The sequence below is a fragment of the Dendropsophus ebraccatus genome, chromosome 1, assembly GCF_027789765.1.
Source record: "Dendropsophus ebraccatus isolate aDenEbr1 chromosome 1, aDenEbr1.pat, whole genome shotgun sequence".
NCBI classification, from domain to species: Eukaryota; Metazoa; Chordata; class Amphibia; order Anura; family Hylidae; genus Dendropsophus; species Dendropsophus ebraccatus.
In genome coordinates, this window is record NC_091454.1 from 1,772,271 (window position 1) to 1,787,270 (window position 15,000).

Sequence of the window (15,000 nt, forward strand, 5' to 3'; positions counted from 1 at the left end):
ATACCTGCAGTGTACAGTTGGTGAAGGTCCTGTATACCTGTACTGTATAGTTTTGGGGTCCTGTATACCTGTAGTATATAGTTGGTGCTGTATACCTGTAATGTATAGTTGGTGGAGGTCTTGTATACCTGTAGTTTATAGTTTGAGGGTCCTGGATACCTGTAGTGTATAATTGGTGGAGGTCTTGTATACCTGTAGTATATAGTTCGGGGGTCCTGTATACCTGTAGTAAATAGTTTGAGGATCCTGTATAACTATAGTATAGAGTTGGTGGAGTTCCTGTTTACCTGTAGTGTATAGTTTGGGGTCCTATATACCTGTAGTATATAGCTGGTGGAGTTCCTGTATACCTGTAGTATATTTGGGGTCCTGTATACTTGTAGTATAGAGTTGGTGAAGGTGCTGTTTACCTGTATTATAGAGTTGGTGTAGGTCCTGTATACCTGTAGTGTATGGTTTTGAGGTCCTGTATACCTGTAGTGTATAGTTTGGGGTCCTATATACCTGTAGTATATAGTTGGTTGAGTTCCTGTATACCTGTAGTGTATAGTTTTGGGGTCCTGTATACCTGTAGTGTATAGTTTGGGGTCCTGTATACCTGTAGTATATAGTTGGTGGAGGTCCTGTATACCTGAAGTATATAGTTGGTGGAGGTCCTGTATACCTGTAGTATATAGTTTTGGGGTCCTGTATACCTGTAGTGTAAAGTTTGGGGTCCTGTATACCTGTAGTATATAGTTTTGTGGAGGTCCCGTGCACTTGTAGTGTATAGTTTTCGGGTCCTGTATACCTGTAGTGTCCTGTATACCTGCAGGGTTATATTTACCCATATGGCAGTGTTATTCAGTCACAGTGTGTCGGTATTGGTCATGTCTGGTATGGGGGTGTTATCCAGTCACAGTATGGCGCTATTGGTCAGGTCTGGTGTGGCGGTGTTATCCAGTCACGGTATGGTGGTATTGGTCAGGTCTGGTATAGCGGTGTTATCCAGTCACAGTATGGCAGTATTGGTCAGGTCTGGTATGACAGTGTTATCCAGTCACAGTATGGCGGTATTGGTCAGGTCTGGTGTGGCAGTGTTATCCAGTCACAGTATGGCGGTATTGGTCAGGTCTGGTATGACAGTGTTATCCAGTCACAGTATGGCGGTATTGGTCAGGTCTGGTGTAGCAGTGTTACCCAGTCACAGTTTAGTATACCTGTTGTGCCCTGTATATACATGTACTGTATGGATGGAGTAGGGGGTCCTGTATATACATGTACTGTATAGATGGAGTAGGGGGTCCTGTATATACATGTACTGTATAGATGGAGTAGGGGGTCCTGTATATACATGTACTGTATAGATGGAGTAGGGGGTTCTGTATACATGTACTGTATAGATGGAGTAGGGGGTCCTGTATATACATGTCCTGTATAGATGGAGTAGGGGGTCCTGTATATACATGTACTGTATAGATGGAGTAGGGGGTCCTGTATACATGTACTGTATAAATGGAGTAGGGGGCCCTGTATATACATGTACTGTATAGATGGAGTAGGGGGTCCTGTACACATATACTGTTTAGATGGAGTAGGGGGTCCTGTATATACATGTACTGTATAGATGGAGTAGGGGGTCCTGTATATACATGTACTGTATAGATGGAGTAGGGGGCCCTGTATACATGTACTGTATAGATGGAGTAGGGGGTCCTGTATACATGTACTGTATAGATGGAGTAGGGGGTCCTGTATATACATGTACTGTATAGTTGGAGTAGGGGGTCCTGTATACCTGTACTGTATAGATGGAGTAGGGGGTCCTGTATATACATGTACTGTATAGATGGAGTAGGGGGTCCTGTATACCTGTACTGTATAGATGGAGTAGGGGGTCCTGTATACATGTACTGTATAGATGGAGTAGGGGGTCCTGTATATACATGTACTGTATAGATGGAGTAGGGGGTTCTGTATATACATGTACTGTATAGATGGAGTAGGGGGTCCTGTATACATGTACTGTATAGATGGAGTAGGGGGCCCTGTATATACATGTCCTGTATAGATGGAGTAGGGGGTCCTGTATATACATGTACTGTATAGATGGAGTAGAGGGTCCTGTATATACATGTACTGTATAGATGGAGTAGGGGGCCCTGTATATACATGTACTGTATAGATGGAGTAGGGGGCCCTGTATATACATGTACTGTATAGATGGAGTAGGGGGCCCTGTATACATGTACTGTATAGATGGAGTAGGGGGCCCTGTATATACATGTACTGTATAGATGGAGTAGGGGGCCCTGTATATACATGTACTGTATAGATGGAGTAGGGGGCCCTGTATACATGTACTGTATAGATGGAGTAGGGGGTCCTGTATATACATGTACTGTATAGATGGAGTAGGGGGCCCTGTATATACATGTACTGTATAGATGGAGTAGGGGGCCCTGTATATACATGTACTGTATAGATGGAGTAGGGGGCCCTGTATACATGTACTGTATAGATGGAGTAGGGGGTCCTGTATATACATGTACTGTATAGATGGAGTAGGGGGTCCTGTATATACATGTACTGTATAGATGGATTAGGGGGTCCTGTATATACATGTACTGTATAGATGGAGTAGGGGGTCCTGTATACATGTACTGTATAGATGGAGTAGGGGGTCCTGTATATACATGTACTGTATAGATGGAGTAGGAGGTCCTGTATATACATGTACTGTATAGATGGAGTAGGGGGTCCTGTATATACATGTACTGTATAGATGGAGTAGGGGGTCCTGTATATACATGTACTGTATAGATGGAGTAGGGGGTCCTGTATATACATGTACTGTATAGATGGAGTAGGGGGTCCTGTATATACATGTACTGTATAGATGGAGTAGGGGGCCCTGTATATATGTACTGTATAGATGGAGTAGGGGGTCCTGTATATACATGTACTGTATAGATGGAGTAGGAGGTCCTGTATATACATGTACTGTATAGATGGAGTAGGGGGTCCTGTATACATGTACTGTATAGATGGAGTAGGGGGTCCTGTATATACATGTACTGTATAGATGGAGTAGGGGGTCCTGTATATACATGTACTGTATAGATGGAGTAGGGGGCCCTGTATACATGTACTGTATAGATGGAGTAGGGGGCCCTGTATACATGTACTGTATAGATGGAGTAGGGGGTCCTGTATACCTGTACTGTATAGATGGAGTAGGGGGTCCTGTATACATGTACTGTATAGATGGAGTAGGGGGTCCTGTATATAGATGTACTGTATAGATGGAGTAGGGGGCCCTGTATATACATGTACTGTATAGATGGAGTAGGGGGCCCTGTATATACATGTACTGTATAGATGGAGTAGGGGGCCCTGTATATACATGTACTGTATAGATGGAGTAGGGGGTCCTGTATATACATGTACTGTATAGATGGAGTAGGGGGCCCTGTATATACATGTACTGTATAGATGGAGAAGGGGGTCCTGTATATACCTGTACTGTATAGATGGAGTAGGGGGTCCTGTATACATGTACTGTATAGATGGAGTAGGGGGTCCTGTGTATACATGTACTGTATAGATGTAGTAGGGGGGTCCTGTATATACATGTACTGTATAGAATGAGTAGGGGGTCCTGTATACATGTACTGTATAGATGGAGTAGGGGGACCTGTATACATGTACTGTATAGATGGAGTAGGGGGTCCTGTATATACATGTACTGTATAGATGGAGTAGGGGGTCCTGTATACATGTACTGTATAGATGGAGTAGGAGGTCCTGTATACATGTACTGTATAGATGGAGTAGGGGGCCCTGTATATACATGTACTGTATAGATGGAGTAGGGGGTCCTGTATACATGTACTGTATAGATGGAGTAGGGGGTCCTGTATATACCTGTACTGTATAGATGGAGTAGGGGGTCCTGTATATACGTACTGTATAGATGGAGTAGGGGGCCCTGTATATACATGTACTGTATAGTTGGAGTAGGGGGTCCTGTATACATGTACTGTATAGATGGAGTAGGGGGTCCTGTATATACATGTACTGTATATATGGAGTAGGGGGTCCTGTATACATGTACTGTATAGATGGAGTAGGGGGTCCTGTATACATGTACTGTATATATGGAGTAGGGGGTCCTGTATACCTGTACTGTATAGATGGAGTAGGGGGTCCTGTATACATGTACTGTATAGATGGAGTAGGGGGCCCTGTATATACATGTACTATATAGATGGAGTAGGGGGCCCTGTATATACATGTCCTGTATAGATGGAGTAGGGGGCCCTGTATATACATGTACAGTATAGATGGAGTAGGGGGTCCTGTATATACATGTCCTGTATAGATGGAGTAGGGGGCCCTGTATATACATGTACAGTATAGATGGAGTAGGGGGCCCTGTATACCTGTACTGTATAGATGGAGTAGGGGGTCCTGTATACATGTACTGTATAGATGGAGTAGGGGGCCCTGTATATACATGTACTGTATAGATGGAGTAGGGGGTCCTGTATATACATGTACTGTATAGATGGAGTAGGGGGTCCTGTATATACATGTACTGTATAGATGGAGTAGGGGGTCCTGTATATACATGTACTGTATAGATGGAGTAGGGGGTCCTGTATACCTGTACTGTATAGATGGAGTAGAGGGTCCTGTATATACATGTACTGTATAGATGGAGTAGGGGGTCCTGTATATACATGTACTGTATAGATGGAGTAGGGGGTCCTGTATATACATGTACTGTATAGATGGAGTAGGGGGTCCTGTATACCTGTACTGTATAGATGGAGTAGAGGGTCCTGTATATACATGTACTGTATAGATGGAGTAGGGGGCCCTGTATATACATGTACTGTATAGATGGAGTAGGGGGCCCTGTATACATGTACTGTATAGATGGAGTAGGGGGTCCTGTATACCTGTACTGTATAGATGGAGTAGGGGGTCCTGTATATACATGTACTGTATAGATGGAGTAGGGGGCCCTGTATATACATGTACTGTATAGATGGAGTAGGGGGTCCTGTATATACATGTACTGTATAGATGGAGTAGGGGGTCCTGTATATACATGTACTGTATAGATGGAGTAGGGGCCCTGTATACCTGTACTGTATAGATGGAGTAGGGGGTCCTGTATATACATGTACTGTATAGATGGAGTAGGGGGCCCTGTATATACCTGTACTGTATAGATGGAGTAGGGGGTCCTGTATACATGTACTGTATAGATGGAGTAGGGGGCCCTGTATATACATGTACTGTATAGATGGAGTAGGGGGCCCTGTATATACATGTACTGTATAGATGGAGTAGGGGGTCCTGTATATACATGTACTGTATAGATGGAGTAGGGGGCCCTGTATACCTGTACTGTATAGTTGGAGTAGGGGGCCCTGTATATACATGTACTGTATAGATGGAGTAGGGGGTCCTGTATAAATGTACTGTATAGATGGAGTAGGGGGTCCTGTATACATGTACTGTATAGATGGAGTAGGGGGTCTACCAGTTATTACTGTGGATGTTGTGAGGCAGCTTCCCTAGCAACCATTGCTCCCTGTGAAAATGAGAGCAGTAATCCTATTGGTTGCTAAGGCTCCAACTGCCGTGTCTGCTGCAGCTAATTATATCACCTGTGTGCAGTGAGGAGATTTTCCCATTCATCTCTATGGGGCGCCTCTCTTTCCCCTCCCCCTCCCCTCCTGTACATCTGGCGGGGACGGGACCTTCGCTATAACCTTCCCGGGCACCCAATGTATCTGTGCGCCAAATTTGGGGTCAAACGGTTCAGGCGTTTGGAAGTCTATAGAGGACAGACAGACAGACAGAAGGACAGACAGACAGACAGACAGACAGACAGACAGAAGGACAGACAGACAGAAGGACAGACAGACAGACAGAAGGACAGACAGACAGAAGGACAGACAGACAGAAGGACAGACAGACAGACGGACAGAAGGACAGACAGACAGAAGGACAGACGGACAGAAGGACAGACAGAAGGACAGACAGACAGACAGAAGGACAGACAGACAGACAGAAGGACAGACAGACAGACAGACAGACAGACAGACAGAAGGACAGACAGAAGGACAGACAGACTTTGATTTTTATGATATATATTTATATATATATACTGTATCTCCAGTCTGGCACTGCAAGGTAAAATGGGACAATTTCTATATAGACAGTGTAGGACTACAACTCCCAGTGTGATCTGTCTGTGCCTTTGGGGGGAGGGGGCACAGACCGTGACACTGACAGGAGGAGGAGGGAGCTGTCACTGTCTCTCCTTGGCAGGAGAGGGCTATTGGTCAGAGGTCATCCAACCTCACAGCATGCAGCAGCTGACAAGCCACTCTCTCTCTCTTTGTACTCTGTGATGCCGCCCCCTGCTGGTGGGTATTTTCCCGGCATTTTTACAAACACCGTTCTCCCCTGGTTAGCTAGTGTCAGGATACACGTCCTGCATAGCCAACCTGGAGACATCACACACAGTCCGCACTGCCGGGCCCCCCTGATGAGACGGGCCCTGTAGCAGAAGGTACTGATGCTATGGCGGTAATTCCCCCACTGGTCTGGGGGCTGTATAGGGGCTATCATGTACATCCCTGGTGGTCTGGAACAAAGGAGAGGTGATTATCTATATCCCTGGTGGTCTGGGGGCAGAGGAGGGGTTAATATCTATATTCCTGGTGGTCTGGGGGCAGAGGAGGGGTTAATATCTATATCCCTGGTGGTCTGGGGGCAGAGGAGGGGTTATTATCTATCTCACACCGCCATATACTCTGCCATATACACCGCCATATACTCTGCCATACACCGTCACACACCGCCATATACTCTGCCATACACCGTCACACACCACCATATACTCTGCCATATACACCGCCATATACTCTGCCATACACCGTCACACACCGCCATATACTCTGCCATACACCGCCATATACTCTGCCATACACCGTCACACACCGCCATATACTCTGCCATACACCGCCATATACTCTGCCATATACACCGTCACACACCGCCATATACTCTGCCATACACCGTCACACACCGCCATATACTCTGCCATACACCGTCACACACCGCCATATACTCTGCCATACACCGTCACACACCGCCATATACTCTGCCATACACCGTCACACACCACCATATACTCTGCCATATACACCGCCATATACTCTGCCATACACCGTCACACACCGCCATATACTCTGCCATACACCGTCACACACCGCCATATACTCTGCCATACACCGCCATATACTCTGCCATACACCGTCACACACCGCCATATACTCTGCCATACACCGCCATATACTCTGCCATACACCGCCATATACTCTGCCATATACACCGTCACACACCGCCATATACTCTGCCATACACCGTCACACACCGCCATATACTCTGCCATACACCGTCACACACCGCCATATACTCTGCCATACACCGTCACACACCGCCATATACTCTGCCATACACCGTCACACACCACCATATACTCTGCCATATACACCGCCATATACTCTGCCATACACCGTCACACACCGCCATATACTCTGCCATACACCGTCACACACCGCCATATACTCTGCCATACACCGCCATATACTCTGCCATACACCGTCACACACCGCCATATACTCTGCCATACACCGCCATATACTCTGCCATATACACCGTCACACACCGCCATATACTCTGCCATACACCGCCATATACTCTGCCACACACCGTCACACACCGCCATATACTCTGCCATACACCGTCACACACCGCCATATACTCTGCCATACACCGCCATATACTCTGCCACACACCGCCATATACTCTGCCATACACCGTCACACACCGCCATATACTCTGCCATACACCGCCATATACTCTGCCACACACCGCCATATACTCTGCCATACACCGTCACACACCGCCATATACTCTGCCATACACCGCCATATACTCTGCCATACACCGCCATATACTCTGCCATACACCGTCACACACCGCCATATACTCTGCCATACACCGCCATATACTCTGCCATACACCGTCACACACTGCCCAGGTCGCTCACATATAGCGCCATGTCCCCTACTGCAGCCCGAGCCAGAGGAGGAAACCGCAGCTCAGATCCAGGATCCTGTCTGCACTAAGATCCGAGCTGGTGAATTCTGGGAGAAAAGAGAAGCATGTGATGGAGCCGAGGAACCAGCAGGGGGCGCTGAGGAAGCGTCTGCATCAACACCTGCCGCCTATCATCACAGCTCCATATAAAGGGGAGGAGGCAACTGATATCACCTGGCGTAACAGCAGAATAGTGAGTGCAGCTCTGGGGGATGAGACATAATGTAACAGCAGTATAGTGAGTGCAGCTCTGGAGGATGAGACAGCATGTAACAGCAGAATAGTGAGTGCAGCTCTGGAGGATGAGACATGATGTAACAGCAGAATAGTGAGTGCAGCTCTGGAGGATGAGACAGGATGTAACAGCAGAATAGTGAGTGCAGCTCTGGAGGATGAGACAGGATGTAACAGCAGAATAGTGAGTGCAGCTCTGGAGGATGAGACATGAGGTGACAGCAGAATAGTGAGTGCAGCTCTGGAGGATGAGACAGGATGTAACAGCAGAATAGTGAGTGCAGCTCTGGAGGATGAGACATGAGGTAACAGCAGAATAGTGATGGCTGCTCTGAAGGATGAGACATGATGTAAGAGCAGAATAGTGAGTGCAGCTCTGGAGGATGAGACATGATGTAACAGCAGAATAGTGAGTGCAGCTCTGGAGGATGAGACATGATGTAACAGCAGAATAGTGAGTGCAGCTCTGGAGGATGAGACATGAGGTAACAGCAGAATAGTGAGTGCAGCTCTGGAGGATGAGACATGATGTAACAGCAGAATAGTGAGTGCAGCTCTGGAGGATGAGACATGATGTAACAGCAGAATAGTGAGTGCAGCTCTAGAGGATGAGACAGGATGTAACAGCAGAATAGTGAGTGCAGCTCTGGAGGATGAGACATGATGTAAGAGCAGAATAGGGAGTGCAGCTCTGGAGGATGAGACATGATGTAACAGCAGTACAGTGAGTGCAGCTCTGGAGGATGAGACGTGATGTAACAGCAGAATAGTGAGTGCAGCTCTGGAGGATGAGACATGATGTAACAGCAGAACACTGAGTGCAGCTCTGGAGGTGGCTGGAGTAGACGTGTGAGGTAGCATTCCTGTGCAGTGCTTGGCATGCGCCCCCAGGGGGCAGTATGTGGCAGTGGGATGCAGCTGCCCCTGGCAGCATGGTGCGTGGGGCTGTGTGAGGTGCGGGCTCTGGCAGACAATGGCGGCAGCGCAGAGCCTTTCATTGGAGCTGCCGGGGGACGTCACCTTATTGTGTCGGCTGCCGCAGGTTTTGCCTTTATTTCGGGGAATGTGATGTCAGAGGGGGGGCGGCCGTCAGCGAGGGAATGTCAGCAACGTCCCCCTCTAATTGGGGAAGAAAAAGGTGCATTATCCAGGGATCAGCCAGAGCCGCCCGAGCATATAAGGCGTAAGCCGCCTCCAGCTGCCGCCCCACATGTGCTGAGCCTCCCGCCACTGCAAGACCCCCACACTGACCCCAGTATCACCAGCCGCTGCCAGAGCGCAGTACAAGGTGAGTAACTGAGGAGGAGACACACCCTCCTCTCCTGACATCCTCTGTGCTGCTGTGACCTCTCCTATAAGATCAGCCCCCTCCTCTCCTGACATCCTCTGTGCTGCTGTGTCCTCTCCTATAGTATCACCCCCTCCTCTCCTGACATCCTCTGTGCTGCTGTGTCCTCTCCTATAGTATCACCCCTTCCTCTCCTGACATCCTCTGTGCTGCTGTGACCCTGCTCCTATAGGATCAGCCCCCTCCTCTCCTGACATCCTCTGTGCTGCTGTGTCCTCCCCTATAGATCAGCCCCCTCCTCTCCTGACATCCTCTGTGCTGCTGTGTCCTCCCCTATAGATCAGCCCCCTCCTCTCCTGACATCCTCTGTGCTGCTGGGACCTCTCCTATAGTATCAGCCCCCTCCTCTCCTGACATCCTCTGTGCTGCTCTGTCCTCTCCTATAAGATCAGCCCCCTCCTCTCCTGACATCCTCTGTGCTGCTGTGTCCTCTCCTATAAGATCAGCCCCCTCCTCTCCTGACATCCTCTGTGCTGCTGGGACCTCTCCTATAAGATCAGCCCCCTCCTCTCCTGACATCCTCTGTGCTGCTGTGTCCTCTCCTATAAGATCAGCCCCCTCCTCTCCTGACATCCTCTGTGCTGCTGTGTCCTCCCCTATAAGATCAGCCCCCTCCTCTCCTGACATCCTCTGTGCTGCTGTGTCCTCCCCTATAGATCAGCACCCTCCTCTCCTGACATCCTCTGTGCTGCTGTGACCTCCCCTATAAGATCAGCCCCCTTCTCTCCTGACATCCTCTGTGCTGCTGTGACCTCTCCTATAGTATCACCCCCCTCCTCTCCTGACATCCTCTGTGCTGCTGTGTCCTCTCCTATAGTATCAGCCCCCTCCTCTCCTGACATCCTCTGTGCTGCTGTGTCCTCTCCTATAGATCAGCCCCCTCCTCTCCTGACATCCTCTGTGCTGCTGTGTCCTCCCCTATAGATCAGCCCCCTCCTCTCCTGACATCCTCTGTGCTGCTGGGACCTCTCCTATAGTATCAGCCCCCTCCTCTCCTGACATCCTCTGTGCTGCTGTGTCCTCTCCTATATTATCAGCACCCTCCTCTCCTGACATCCTCTGTGCTGCTGTGACCTCCCCTATAAGATCAGCCCCCTCCTCTCCTGACATCCTCTGTGCTGCTGTGACCTCCCCTATAAGATCAGCCCCCTCCTCTCCTGACATCCTCTGTGCTGCTGTGACCTCTCCTATAGATCAGCCCCCTCCTCTCCTGACATCCTCTGTGCTGCTGTGTCCTCTCCTATAAGATCAGCCCCCTCCTCTCCTGACATCCTCTGTGCTGCTGTGACCTCCCCTATAGTATCAGCCCCCTCCTCTCCTGACATCCTCTGTGCTGCTGTGACCTCCCCTATAAGATCAGCACCCTCCTCTCCTGACATCCTCTGTGCTGCTGTGACCTCTCCTATAGTATCAGCCCCCTCCTCTCCTGACATCCTCTGTGCTGCTGTGACCTCCCCTATAGTATCAGCCCCCTCCTCTCCTGACATCCTCTGTGCTGCTGTGACCTCCCCTATAAGATCAGCACCCTCCTCTCCTGACATCCTCTGTGCTGCTGTGACCTCCCCTATAGATCAGCCCCCTCCTCTCCTGACATCCTCTGTGCTGCTGTGACCTCTCCTATAGATCAGCACCCTCCTCTCCTGACATCCTCTGTGCTGCTGTGTCCTCTCCTATAGTATCAGCCCCCTCCTCTCCTGACATCCTCTGTGCTGCTGTGTCCTCTCCTATAAGATCAGCCCCCTCCTCTCCTGACATCCTCTGTGCTGCTGTGTCCTCTCCTATAAGATCAGCCCCCTCCTCTCCTGACATCCTCTGTGCTGCTGTGTCCTCCCCTATAAGATCAGCCCCCTCCTCTCCTGACATCCTCTGTGCTGCTGTGTCCTCCCCTATAAGATCAGCCCCCTCCTCTCCTGACATCCTCTGTGCTGCTGTGTCCTCTCCTATAAGATCAGCCCCCTCCTCTCCTGACATCCTCTGTGCTGCTGTGTCCTCTCCTATAGTATCAGCCCCCTCCTCTCCTGACATCCTCTGTGCTGCTGTGTCCTCCCCTATAGTATCAGCCCCCTCCTCTCCTGACATCCTCTGTGCTGCTGTGTCCTCCCCTATAGTATCAGCCCCCTCCTCTCCTGACATCCTCTGTGCTGCTGTCTGTCTCTTCCTCTCCTGACGTCCTCTGTGCTGCTGTCAGCCGGCCCTGTGATGTAGCAGTGGGTCCCTGGTGGTCAGTTGTGGTATTGCGGATTGGGTGACGCTACAGCCTATGTTGGTGCTATAACGCATTGTCTCTTCTCCTGCAGGTGATGGAGCTCGCTCAGTGCGGTCAGTCCTCCTCTGTGTATCCCTGTCCGGCTCTCCACTCCCAGAAGAGGCGCTATGGAGGCTTCAGGGTGTGTGTGTGCGGGGGTCTCCACAGCTGGGGGTCCGCTACACACTCCTCACTGCTACACTGTAACAGACCCTCAGCTGTGTCACCGGGTGGGGGTCACACATAGTCGGGGGGGTCTCTGGTGGGGGTTACACATAGTTAGGGGGTCTCTGGTGGGGGTCACACATAGTCGGGGGGGTCTCTGGTGGGGGTCACACATAGTCGGGGGGTCTCTGGTGGGGGTCACACATAGTCGGGGGGTCTCTGGTGGGGGTCACACATAGTCGGGGGGTCTCTGGTGGGGGTTACACATAGTCAGGGGGTCTCTGGTGGGGGTCACACATAGTCGGGGGGTCTCTGGTGGGGGTCACACATAGTCGGGGGTCTCTGGTGGGGGTCACACATAGTCGGGGGGTCTCTGGTGGGGGTTACACATAGTCAGGGGGTCTCTGGTGGGGGTCACACATAGTCAGGGGGTCTCTGGTGGGGGTCACACATAGTCAGGGGGTCTCTGGTGGGGGTTACACATAGTTAGGGGGTCTCTGGTGGGGGTTACACATAGTTAGGGGAGGGGGGGGGTTACACATAGTCGGGGGGGTCTCTGGTGGGGGTTACACATAGTCAGGGGAGGGGGGGGGTTACACATAGTTAGGGGGTCTCTGGTGGGGGTTACACATAGTAAGGGGGTCCCTGGTGGGGGTTACACATAGTTAGGGGGTCTCTGGTGGGGGTTACACATAGTTAGGGGGTCTCTGGTGGGGGTTACACATAGTTAGGGGGTCTCTGGTGGGGGTTACACATAGGGGGTCTCTGGGACTCTTTCTGTAGTCTCAGCTTTTCTGCTCCTCTCCCCTCCCCCACAGATCTTCCTGACCGCCATCAGCTTCGTGTATTTTGCTAAAGCTTTATCGGGGAGTTACCTGAAGAGTTCCATCACCCAGATAGAGCGCAGATTCGAACTCCCATCATCCCTGGTGGGCGTCATTGATGGAAGCTTCGAGATCGGTGGGTATAATGTCACCGCCCTGTCCCCCAAATGTCACCGCCCTGTCCCCCAAATGTCACCGCCTGGTCCCCCACCTGTTGTGCTCCTGTACTCCGAGTCTCAATGCTGTGTATAGTCCTGTTACACTGTAACGACTCCCCCTGCTGTGTATAGTCCTGTTACACTGTAACGACTCCTCCTGCTGTGTATAGTCCGTTCTGTTACACTGTAACGACTTCTCCTGCTGTGTATAGTCCGTTCTGTTACACTGTAACGACTCCTCCTGCTGTGTATAGTCCTGTTACACTGTAACGACTCCTCCTGCTGTGTATAGTCCTGTTACACTGTAACGACTCCTCCTGCTGTGTATAGTCCTGTTACACTGTAACGACTCCTCCTGCTGTGTATAGTCCTGTTACACTGTAACGACTCCCCCTGCTGTGTATAGTCCTGTTACACTGTAACGACTCCTCCTGCTGTGTATAGTCCTGTTACACTGTAACGACTCCTCCTGCTGTGTATAGTCCGTTCTGTTACACTGTAACGACTCCTGCTGTGTATAGTCCGTTCTGTTACACTGTAACGACTCCTCCTGCTGTGTATAGTCCGTTCTGTTACACTGTAACGACTCCTCCTGCTGTGTATAGTCCTGTTACACTGTAACGACTCCCCCTGCTGTGTATAGTCCTGTTACACTGTAACGACTCCCCCTGCTGTGTATAGTCCTGTTACACTGTAACGATTCCCCCTGCTGTGTATAGTCCTGTTACACTGTAACGACTCCCCCTGCTGTGTATAGTCCTGTTACACTGTAACGACTCCCCCTGCTGTGTATAGTCCTGTTACACTGTAACGACTCCTCCTGCTGTGTATAGTCCGTTCTGTTACACTGTAACGACTCCCCCTGCTGTGTATAGTCCTGTTACACTGTAACGATTCCCCCTGCTGTGTATAGTCCTGTTACACTGTAACGACTCCCCCTGCTGTGTATAGTCCTGTTACACTGTAACGACTCCCCCTGCTGTGTATAGTCCTGTTACACTGTAACGACTCCTCCTGCTGTGTATAGTCCGTTCTGTTACACTGTAACGACTCCCCCTGCTGTGTATAGTCCGTTCTGTTACACTGTAACGACTCCCCCTGCTGTGTATAGTCCTGTTACACTGTAACGACTCCTCCTGCTGTGTATAGTCCTGTTACACTGTAACGACTCCCCCTGCTGTGTATAGTCCTGTTACACTGTAACGACTCCCCCTGCTGTGTATAGTCCTGTTACACTGTAACGACTCCCCCTGCTGTGTATAGTCCTGTTACACTGTAACGACTCCTCCTGCTGTGTATAGTCCTGTTACACTGTAACGACTCCTCCTGCTGTGTATAGTCCTGTTACACTGTAACGACTCCTCCTGCTGTGTATAGTCCTGTTACACTGTAACGACTCCTCCTGCTGTGTATAGTCCGTTCTGTTACACTGTAACGACTCCTCCTGCTGTGTATAGTCCTGTTACACTGTAACGACTCCCCCTGCTGTGTATAGTCCTGTTACACTGTAACGACTCCCCCTGCTGTGTATAGTCCTGTTACACTGTAACGATTCCCCCTGCTGTGTATAGTCCTGTTACACTGTAACGACTCCCCCTGCTGTGTATAGTCCTGTTACACTGTAACGACTCCCCCTGCTGTGTATAGTCCTGTTACACTGTAACGACTCCTCCTGCTGTGTATAGTCCGTTCTGTTACACTGTAACGACTCCTCCTGCTGTGTATAGTCCTGTTACACTGTAACGACTCCTCCTGCTGTGTATAGTCCGTTCTGTTACACTGTAACGACTCCCCCTGCTGTGTATAGTCCTGTTACACTGTAACGACTCCTCCTGCTGTGTATAGTCCTGTTACACT

The 15,000-nt window shown here is 49.8% G+C and overlaps 1 protein-coding gene across 2 annotated transcripts in view; it reads left to right on the plus strand.

Annotated features, from left to right (window-relative positions):
- The first annotated feature begins 9,378 nt into the window (after positions 1-9,378).
- The window catches only part of SLCO1C1 (solute carrier organic anion transporter family member 1C1), a 43,292-nt gene continuing 37,670 nt past the window's right edge, over positions 9,379-15,000 (plus strand). The window contains exons 1-3 of one of the 2 annotated variants that reach the window (XM_069951195.1): positions 9,379-9,691; positions 12,049-12,138; positions 12,980-13,121. In XM_069951195.1, the coding sequence (XP_069807296.1) occupies positions 12,052-12,138; positions 12,980-13,121 (229 nt within the window). In that variant the 5' untranslated portion in view covers positions 9,379-9,691; positions 12,049-12,051. Of the gene's footprint in view, positions 9,692-12,048; positions 12,139-12,979; positions 13,122-15,000 lie in introns of those variants that run through there. The other variant, XM_069951204.1, reaches the window with a different exon arrangement.